The sequence below is a fragment of the Odontomachus brunneus genome, unplaced genomic scaffold (genome assembly GCF_010583005.1).
Source record: "Odontomachus brunneus isolate Ranch 3 - 2012 unplaced genomic scaffold, Obru_v1 Obru_scaffold_009, whole genome shotgun sequence".
Lineage (NCBI taxonomy): Eukaryota > Metazoa > Arthropoda > Insecta > Hymenoptera > Formicidae > Odontomachus > Odontomachus brunneus.
In genome coordinates this window covers 2248691-2259443 of record NW_022639459.1, presented here as the reverse complement: position 1 = coordinate 2259443, position 10753 = coordinate 2248691, and the positions used below count along the sequence as shown (strand labels likewise).

Genomic DNA, 10753 nt, shown 5'->3' with positions numbered 1-10753 from the left:
TCTCTCTCTCTCTCTCTCTCTCTCTCTCTCTCTCTCTCTTTCTCTTCTTGACACTATTGATGAATACATTTAAGTTTTCAGACACTTAAGATCTACCTTAAAATCTACATATCAGAATCGTCTTCGCGCCATCTTTCTAATGCGAATTACAGCATTCGATATCTTAAAGTAAATAGTTTAAAGTAAATGATTTAAAGCGCTAGAGTTCAAAGTAATTATTTCTGCGGAATAGGTTGCTCATAAATTACTCAACGTTGTTTCATTGTTATCAGCATATTATAGTTAATCTTACAGTTAATACCTCCTATGCTTCACGCTTTCTCACTTTCTCTCTGTCTTTCTCTCTCTGTCTCTCTCTCTTTCTCGCGCGCACGCGCTGTATTTTTCGCACACTGATTTTTCTATACTTTGTTAAGTAAAACAAGGATGCGTTGTCATACAAAGAGACATATACATACACATGTATATATATGCATAGGTACGCTGTTTGTGTATGTATATAATATAGTAATATATAGAGATATTTATGCGTACACCGCAGCCCCAGGAAGCAGACTGTCGCGATTCTCGGAGGCTCGCGATACGAATCGATTTTGCACTCGAAATGCGTGAAAAGACTTTCATTCTGTCCGCGTCTCCGCACGGAGACTTGTCATATATAATCCTAATCCTAAACAATTGCAATAACAGACGAAAGCCGAGAAAATTTTTATCCCGTCACTCATTTGTCTTCTATATACGTCAACATGATTAAAAGAAGAAACACGATAGACCGTGAGATCGTAATAAGGAATCACATTACCTTACTTTCGCAAATTCTTACTGTTTACTACTCTCTAATTGCCTCACTTTGGAACACTGAAAATTCATTTTCTCAATTAGGCGCGACAGTCTCCTATCATGGTGATGCGATACGTTTATGTACAGAACGGTTCTTGCAAGCAGCGCTTCCACTACTTCTTCCTCCCCCCTCTTCTTTTTTTTTTTACTTTTTTGTTTTTGTTTCGCAACTGGCGAGCTTGTAGTAGTCGTCATAATCGTATCGTCGTATTCTTTAGCCCTTCCTCTTGACTAACTCCAACTAATTAGCGTCGACATTTAATTATTAATATCTAAAATTATGCTCCCTTACGAAAATATTAAAATTAAGCATTACGTAACAACACTGGCCGACAGAATCGAGGCGACGTGACCGGCGGAACCGCGCGGATACTATCGCGCGCGTCAACCGATGCACCGGCATTTTCCGTGGTCGTGGTTCGCGAAAAACGTGGCCCTTTTACGATGTCTCCTAGCGAAGCGATCTCTCTCTCTTGGAAGGCAAAAGATATAAAAAGTTCCCAATGGTTTTGATTTACTGGTACGCCAAAAGGTAATGGTCCGGCATCCGCGAGGATCGACCGATCGCATGGAAGCGGCGGAATCATTGTCGACCAATGCTACTATGTACGTTTCCTTAGCTTGGCGTGTTGGACATTTGCAACAAGCATGCGTTCAATCATGCGTGGCAAACGTGTGTGAACTGCATGTGTATGATGTCTGTGTACAAGTAATGTAGTCACTCACTTATTATTCACTTATTGCGCGCGTCGCTGTACTCGTGAACAGCTCGTCTTGTGTGTGTGTATGTGTGTGTTGTGTGTCTGTTTGTTTGTTGTTTATGTGTGTTTGTAATTATTTCTTCCCATCTATTCTGTCTCACATATACATATATATCGGATATATGTGTGTATATATATATATATATATATATATATCTATATATATTTCTCTCTTGCTCCTCTCGCTCTTCCCCCAATTCATTCATGAAGGAAAAAGCCGTCTCTTTCACGTCGTTCGCAGTTGCGCCAGTGATTGATTCGCGAAACGTTCCCCAACACTCCGCTGACACGGAGAAGCGGAAAGTAAAAAGGAAATTGTTGTGCATGAGTAAATAACGATTCGCTTGTTCGTCGTTTGGTTATCAGTCCGTTCAGGTACCTTTGACGTTGAGAGAAAAACTAATTTAAATTCACCCTAGAGAGACCGAGCTCCGCTCGACTCCATGTGCCGACAATAAATGCCATTCGTAACATCGCCATTACTCGCGTTACGATCTTACGTGGACCATTGTGATTCCTCGTTCGAACATCACTAACGAGAAGCGTAATATGCTAATACCAGCAATTAGTACGTGGTATTCATTGTGTTTACTTTAACGCGAACTTCCGATCTTCAGCCAGTTCGCCCTGTTTCCTCAACACTCTCCTCTCGGTCTTTCTCAACGCTTCGTCCTTGAAATTCATTTCGCCGATCCGTTTCTCTCGTATTCTCTCTTTCTTCTTTTGTTTATCTTCTTTCCTCATCTTCATCCTCCTTCTCTCTTTCTTTCTCTTCTTCTCCTTCCTCATTTAAACTCTACGTTAATAAATGGTAAAGAGACACACTGGACATTGGCACGACAGGTGGCATCTAGATTTAATATAGAATAAAATTTACGTTATTGCGATAACATTTGGTATCGTTGCGTCGTTGCCCAGTTGATCTGATATCCCTGCATTACTCGTTTCTTCTTCTTTCCATGTAGGGGATCCAGAGAGTGCGGTGGGGGGGAGGGGGGATGTCGCGGGCAGAACACCAGGCAGCGACGTCAATGCTTGTTTTTATAAGGTTTCTTTCTTTTGATTAGATTGATACAGTCTACATTTGATACTCGCTGCAGTCTTCGGAACTGTCCAGCAAAAATGGAACACTCTTTGACCTGATCAGAGACCCTCGGCCGATAAATCTTCATTGAAAGGCGCCCTCCCTTCACAGCAAAACGACAGAGAGCGCGGATAGTCCTTTTCTTCCTCCCGTTTTTTTTTTCTTCTTCATTTTTGTTTTCTCTACATTATCTTCAGATTAGAAATACATGCTTACTAGGTTGGCTTGAAACGACGAGAACGCCATTCGTCGTTACATATCGTGGCAGATCGCACGCAGTATACGCACCAATGTGACGAAGAGACCTCTTGCAATTGGTCCAACTTGATCTTTCGCAATCCATAAGTCTCCTCGAAGTAATGACGCGACCGCAAAATTCGTACTCGCAAGTGCCGCTGTTTTCCTCTATACGAGTTTTGTGTGCTGCGCGTGTATGCGTGTGTATGTGTATCTGTGTATAGTATATATGTGGATGTGTAAACGTGTAGCTTGTCATGTAAAATTAGATATCTATCGCACGATTTGGCTGTACACCACTGCGATTTTTGCTTACGCGTGTTCTACTCAAGGCGGATACGAGGGTAGTAATTTTTTTTTTTGTTAAGTAACTCGTTATAGTAATTGCATTTCTTAGCAATATAATTGACGTTTCATGAAGACCTCGTCCGTCTCTTTGCTTTCTCTCTCTTTCACACCCTTTCTGTCACTCTCTCCCTCCCTCTCCCTCCTGCCCTTACCCTCTTACTCTCTCGCACACTCACTGTCGACGACGCTAGATATATACAGACAGATAGATACGCTTTGTATCGGCTATATCCAAAGACACGAATCAATAATACTTGCATATACATGGTATGCACTTTGTGTCTTAGAGGAATAAGCGGCAGAGTGGGGGGATTGAGAGGGGAATAATACGCATTTGATCACGAAGTTTGCGTCAGCCGAGCTGCATCTTTGGGCTTGCGTCACAAACAAGTAGATTTTTTTTCACCTATTTGACGAGATTTCGGGCGGATGGCCTCTCGCTCTCTACATCGACTCACCTCCCAGAAGATCTCCGGGTAAATACGAGTTGAGAGAACTAGGAGTTGCTCGTTGCTGGTCGCTGTTGTCTATTCCCGCGTTACTCCACAAGGAATTGCTGGTGGGCGGGACACCCCAGAGCTGACTGGAGCTACCACCCCATGTGTCGGGCGGTGGGCCGGCTTTGTTAGTTGGTCTAAGGCCCCATCCAGCACCGCCAGAACCGCCGGCCTGCTGTTGTCCGCCATGGCCGAGTTGCTGCAGAATAGTGTGCACTTCGCTCTCTGCTGGCGACTCGGCAAATATCGTTGTGTTACCCAGGACGCAATTGTTTAGGGCGCCTTGTGCCTGTAAAAAATTGAGAATATCTCGTAACCATATATCCCTTATCATGTATCCGTAATCATATATAGTTATCGATACTATATACGATAAGTGAGAAACTTGAAAAGCCACAAAATAAATTTCAACGTCTATGCTTACCTTGATTGCTTCGTCGCGAGTGGAATATTTCGTCAATGCGATTCCGTGATTTTGATACAAACGGAAATCTTGAACCGGTCCATGTTGCGCGCACAGCGTCTTCAAAGTGGAACCGTCAATTTGCGGTGTTAGATTCTTTAGTAAGAGCCAGGTGGACATCCAGCCTGAATTACTAACAGTGGAAGATTGCAGACCCCATGAACTGGAGGACCTACTAACACTACCCAAGCCGGCCCATCCGTTGCTCGTGTTTGTGGTTCCTTTGCTACCTAAGCCAGGAGGCGGACCACGTGCTTTGCTCATCGGTGCACCCCAAAGCTCCGAAGTCACAGCAGTAGGTGGAGGAGCGGACTCACCCCATGTATTCTTGGAGCTGAGAAAAGTCAACAAGTCCTTTTAATTGAATGTCTGAGGATAAGAATGTAGTACGTGTACATTCTTGTAGGTTTGAAGCAATACCTGGTAAATGCACTAGGTGTAGTGGCCGGTGGATTAAATGTCCATGTAGAGTTGCTTAGACTTGGGATCGATGTGTCTGGATTAGTTGTTTGCGGTGGTGGTGATGTCTTGCTGCTCGACGAAAAGATCGCATCCGGATCCTTGATAGTAGCCAAAGATAACGGAGAACGTACAACAGAACCGGGAGTGATGCTAGGATCATCCTCAATGCTTTTCATCTGGGTACCCTAAAATGAAATGAAATATAGGTGGATCCGAACAAACTTAAGTACTAACTTGCTGCTTTATACAATTTTACGTATGACCGAGATTTATTTACTTGATCTGACGACAAACGAAGCAGAATAGTAATATTGTTGCAAAAAAATTCTCTACACGAATACAAACGTTCGTAAAAGTTAAATAACAATTGACGGTATTGGAAATGGATTACCTTCCATGGCTTTCCAGGTTCGAATTCTGGCACAAGGTCTGTGAATGCAGCACCACCCGGTTGCCAATCCTTTCCATCGGTCGAGTCACTGTTACTCGGATCGGGCCAACCACTGTCGCCGAGTCGCGAAGACCATGTGCCGTCACTTTGACCTAGCAAAGGATTCATATTCGGACTGCTGTGTGACTGGGTCAAGCCGCCAGGAGTTGTGGGTGGTTTGCTCGTAGTTCCAGGGGCACGGGAGAATTCGTTTGACACCAAATCGCCATCTTTATCGAGCGAGGGTAATTTCCACTGATTCAACCGAGACTGCTGTTGACTCTATAAAAATGAAATGCAAATCATAATTATATCAAGATATCACATGTGATGAGTGATTTTAAAAAATAACGCGCATCACACACACACACACACACACAAAATCACATTTATATAAAATATATATGATGAAGCAATAACAATTACCACTTTGAATATTTTCGAAGCAAAAAACAAAGATGACATTCAGATCTTCAAAGTCACTCCATTTAGAAAAAAAAGTATCTTCTGACGATTACGTTTTTTCTCTAGGTGGAGTAGCTTTGAAAATCTAAAAGCCACTGTTGCTTTTTTGCTTTGAAGATGTGTCAGGTAGTAATAGTTATTGCTTCATCCTGTATGTAGAATATGAATAATAAGTATGTGTTTATAAATATTTTAGTTTCTATAATAATATATATAAAAAATTAATACATACCACCACCGGTGCTTCCTTGTTCATTGTTAAGTCGCTGAAACTGTTCTGCAGAGCTGACATAGGATCATGCACAGAGGATTTGTAATATTCTGACGCCTGAGATGGAGGCGCTGGATGCTGTTGCTGCTGCTTCATATATGTTGCTTGTTGCACTGCAATTTGATTTTGCAAATTCGTGATCTGCTGTTTGGTCTTTGTAATCTGAACGCTGATCTGCAAGACTGATTGATTGTTGCCCTTCATTGTGCTTTGCACAGAATGTTGTTGGTGCAACTGCTGCAAGACCTTGATCTGTTGCAAAAGCTGATTCAGTAACATCAGTGTTTGGGGTGCCAGTGGTTGATTCAAGATCTGATGATTCAGGTAGCCCTCGTGAACAGCTAGTTGAATCTGTTGCACAAGCATACGCAATTGTTGCGTACTTGGCTGATTCTGTGATGCGCGAGATGCCTGGAAATTAAACGTGTCAAGTTTTATTAGCGTCGTCGAGTTATGTTTAAAGTACAAGAAACAGAATGGTTTATTTAAAATAAAATATCCTGCATATATATATTTTAACATAATATTTCCCGTAGAATCAACATAGAATAAAGCGACGTCAATATAAGAAAACAAAAATACAACTTGAAAGTAAGATAACTTTAACTTAAAACATTTTTTTAGTCGCCAGTAGTCAGTAATAAATCATTAAGAAAAGAAAATTAACATGCACAAAACTTGTATTGCTCAAATCCAACGCAAATTCATGCACTCAAAAAACAGACTGTGCTAAACATATACAAACACATTATTGAATGACCTAGCTATAAAAACTGATATCAGTAGCTCCTAATACATCCATATAATTTTTATGATTCCACAAAGATGTTTATTACATGATTGTAAACATCTAGTACAATGACTGATGTAACAATCAAACCTTTTATCATAATATTACTTTCTGTATATGTTACTGTAAGTTAAAAAAATGTTTATCTATCTCCCTAATTTAGATAGTTTTGCAAAATACACAATTTTGTCACAAATGTTCGAACGATTTGAGAAATATCACAAGCTATTTTCCATAAAAAGAATTTTGTAATATTTATATTATAGATAACTACAAAAATTTATCAAATATATCAAATATTTTGTTATATAAATTACTAACTCGGACATGAAAAAATAAAACTCCTTAAGCTGCTCGTGTCTTTAAATTCTTGCATTGTAACTTTATCGAAGTGTACGATAAGTGTAACTTTATCGAAGTATTTTATTTTTCGTGCGTATAAGTGTTGATTTCATTTCACCTTTTTCATAATAAAGAACCTATATACAAATGATAAAACATTGAACATTTTCAAGCGTGAGCTTGATAGTTCACCTGGTTGAAAGGGGGTTGTGGCGCATTGGTACTTGGTTGTTGTTGCTGTAGCGGAACAGCTGTCTGCTGTTGTTGCTGTTGTTGAAGTTTGAGAAGACTAGCACTGGTCACAGAACCACCCACACCCCCACTGGTTGCCCCACTGGGCACTCCTCCGCCCTGTATTGAATACAAACAGCGTGTACCCTGCGCCTTTCCTACCTTCTCACCCATACTAATATAGTATGCACACTCTGCGGAGTTTGTAGTATAAGAGTCGAATATATGTATAAGACATTTTAACAGATACATCTTCTGTTAGAAACGAAACATTCTTCTCCCGCCAAACATCGATTATATAAACAAGAAACTGGATTTTATTACGGGATTCATATTCATCGAAAGTATTTTACAAAAACACACAAACACACACACACATAGATATGTATTTTTCAAGTTGTCCCAGTTTCCAAATATTTACGGTTTGTATAAAAAAATAAGCAAGGAACTTATGGATTCATTTACAGTACACACAGAAAACTGTTAGTGATTTCTTTTTCTTTGTATCGCATCTGCATTATGTTTAACGGTTGTGTTTAATTCATCAGATTAGATGTTAATTCTTATAAAACGCTCACGAAACTTTCTATACACTCGCTTAATATCATCATTTTGTTAAGCAAATTTCACGAAAACCACAGCGCACATTTGTTTGCGTCAACATTATTAACAAAAAATTAATTTCATAAACATCCAAAAATATTGTTCACCTCAATTTTGTTCAAATTTGCAAAAACAATTAGCTTCCAACAAAACTCTGTATGTACTCTCCATGTATGTACTTGTGTGAATATATTCTTCTATTACGTTCATTAAACTTACCGGAGGGAATGACATCTGCTGTGCCACGTGATTGAATCGAGGATAGGCTGGCGTAGTAGTCGCTTGATGTGTCGGATCGTAACCCGAATGCGTGTCATGACGTCTCCATTGATCCATAGGACGTAGCTGATTGAGAAGTTCCAGTGCCTCCTCTCGGTTCATTTCTCGGTTTCTTAATGCTAGTTCCACATCCTCTTTCTAAAAAGACAGCATAACTCATAATTTTCGATCAAGTTTACACGAATGAGTAATGAAACAGACGGGAATTTCAGATTCCATACCTTGAATCCCAAGTCGCAAAGATATCGGAACTCGCGACTGCTCCAGATCACCTCTTTCGTCAGTGTAGGTTTCGCAGTGTGCGCCCAGCTAGGAGTCGGATCCATATCGGAGTCGGCCCAGCTACCGGTAGGTCCCATAGGCTTTGGTTTGTGCGCAGTAGGGGCACCCCAAGCTGCTGGATTTAGCTGAGGCTCGTTCCACGTTGCTGGCGTTTTAGGATCGTCCCATGAAGCGGTATCATGTGGAGCGTCTGTCCAAGTTCCGTTGCGTCCACTAGGAGCTCCAGGATGACCCCACATAGGACCACCCACGTCAGGTTTCATTCCAGGTTGCCCTGGCATTCTGTTTTGAGGCATTCCTGGTGGGCATTGCATACCTGCGATAAAGAACGCGAAGATTAGCGTTATTATTGCATAGATCTAGTTAAAAGAAAAATATATACTAATATCTTGACAATACAAAATCAAAAACTAGTTTTAAGTGAAATTTTTACCAGAAGTGGCATTTTATATATATTGTTGCGATGCAACGAGATTTCGGGACAAACACGTACCTCCACGAGCCAAATTAGGTGCAGGAAGATCCTTCCAATGCGATACCTTACTGGTTTGCAAGGCACGTTGATTAGCAGCTGGATTTCCCCAAAGGCTAGTACCGTCGTCATAATTGGGCACATTCCTTCGTTGTGTCGGTGGTGACGGCTCCTCCCAACCAGAAGGTTTGCCAGGCATAATGTCCTTTGGGGGTGGAGCAGCCCATTGATTCATATTCGAAGGATTGAGCATCTTGGCCGGTGGTCCAGACGGGTGTTGATGCCCCATTTGGTGATGCGGCGGACCTGGTGGTTGATTCCACATCGCATCCGCATTTGCACCATGCAATCGTCCAGATATTCCACGTGGATCGCCACGCATATCAGTCATTCGCGGATCCCGCGCCATAGGATCCATAACACGCATATGATCTCTGGGATCCAATGACATACGATGATCCCGAGGGTCACGCATTTCTCTTGGATCTACAGATCGCAAGTCTCGCGGATCTCTATGGTCAATTCTAGGATCGCCCCAATTGGACCCTGTTGCAATCAATACTTTTTGTAAATACGGTTTTTTCGCCGTGCGCGATAATCATAAATCGATTTATAATTCAATTATTTAACTGAATCATCCATAACTCTGTGTTCAAGATAAAAATTATTACAATAAAACGTACAATTTATATCTATTAATAAAAGTCGGAACTAAACGTCAAATTTAGTTAGCGAGCCTTACATAGATTTATGAGATATATAGATTTATGCATGAAGATAATTACCAACATAAGTGATAACTACTTATAAATCGATTTAGTTTGATTTTGCATTGTAGCCATCAGTCACAAAATCGAGTAGAGCTATCAAGATTTAGTTAATGAATAAATATTATGTAGTAGAATAAAACCATTCTTTTATGCAAATAAATTAAATTAAGATTTTTGAACTATCTTAGATCTTTCGTATCCGTAACTCATTTGTGCAGATGCATATAATGAAATAGCAATATTTACAGTTTTAATTTTAGTATAACGTATAATTTGTAGAGAGACAACAATGTAATAAAAGATGAAAAGTAATATAAACGAGGGAAATATTACATGTATTGTCATCACCAGTTCTATGTGATTAAGTGCATGTTTGTTTTAGGAAAAGCATCTAACATTTCCACATAGAAAGCCCACTTTCGTATAAAGAACAAATTCCCTCAAATAATAATGGTAAAACGTCACTCGAAATTTACTGCGTTTGCAAAGGCGTATATGCAAAATCAGGTGAAAATCGCACGAATTTTATCCCCACTTTCTTAAAGCTCTGTGAATGCCGGAGTGTTCATATTCAATTCTCTAACAGGCAAGAGTAACATACACTGGCAGCGCGACCGTATACTAAACATAAACCGCAGATGAGTGTGTGTCGGAGAAGCGTAGTAATATAACTAATTTAATATCTTGCATTACGTTCAACTGCGCAAATAGAGTGTAAGTCGTGAGGTACACTTTGTAGCCAATTGTATTACTCTAAAAAAAACTCTAAAAATATAGGACTTTGTTCAGAATGACCCGAAATCGATGAGATATTTTTAGTGTATACACTACACAGTACATTCTTTTGATTTACTACTTATTATATAAACAAAATTAATATTATGCTGTACAATATATTTTTTAAACTTTACATTTAAAGATTATTTTCTTAAATGTAGTTTAAAAGCTACATCATTTTTAAAACACGTTCAAACAGCTTGTATTTAACAAATGTACCTAAATAACATAATAAAAAAATAAAAAGATACTAATCAACATACTGATAATTTCAAGTAAAAAAACGAAAACGAATACATTTTTTTAGTAATAATGAAAAAATAAGGATAAAACCTAAGGTTAAGGTTTT

At 39.7% G+C, this 10753-nt stretch overlaps 2 protein-coding genes across 13 annotated transcripts in view; one reads left to right on the top strand and one right to left on the bottom strand.

The window, feature by feature from the left end:
- LOC116840206 (stomatin-like protein 2, mitochondrial) overlaps positions 1-10753 on the top strand; it is a 172520-nt gene that overhangs the window by 128593 nt on the left and 33174 nt on the right. The gene's annotated exons all lie outside the window — the stretch shown is intronic.
- Positions 1-10753, bottom strand: part of LOC116854166 (trinucleotide repeat-containing gene 6C protein) — a 54896-nt gene that overhangs the window by 16299 nt on the left and 27844 nt on the right. For 8 of the 11 annotated variants that reach the window (XM_032835818.1, XM_032835826.1, XM_032835820.1 and 5 more), the window contains exons 8-16: positions 8879-9403; positions 8325-8701; positions 8044-8241; positions 7183-7341; positions 5820-6269; positions 5084-5404; positions 4651-4877; positions 4192-4564; positions 3729-4056 (exon numbers count right to left, since the gene is read on the bottom strand). In XM_032835818.1, coding sequence (XP_032691709.1) covers positions 3729-4056; positions 4192-4564; positions 4651-4877; positions 5084-5404; positions 5820-6269; positions 7183-7341; positions 8044-8241; positions 8325-8701; positions 8879-9403 — 2958 coding nt within the window. Of the gene's footprint in view, positions 1-927; positions 4057-4191; positions 4565-4650; positions 4878-5083; positions 5405-5819; positions 6270-7182; positions 7342-8043; positions 8242-8324; positions 8702-8878; positions 9404-10753 lie in introns of those variants that run through there. The other 3 variants (XM_032835827.1, XM_032835828.1, XM_032835829.1) reach the window with 3 other exon arrangements.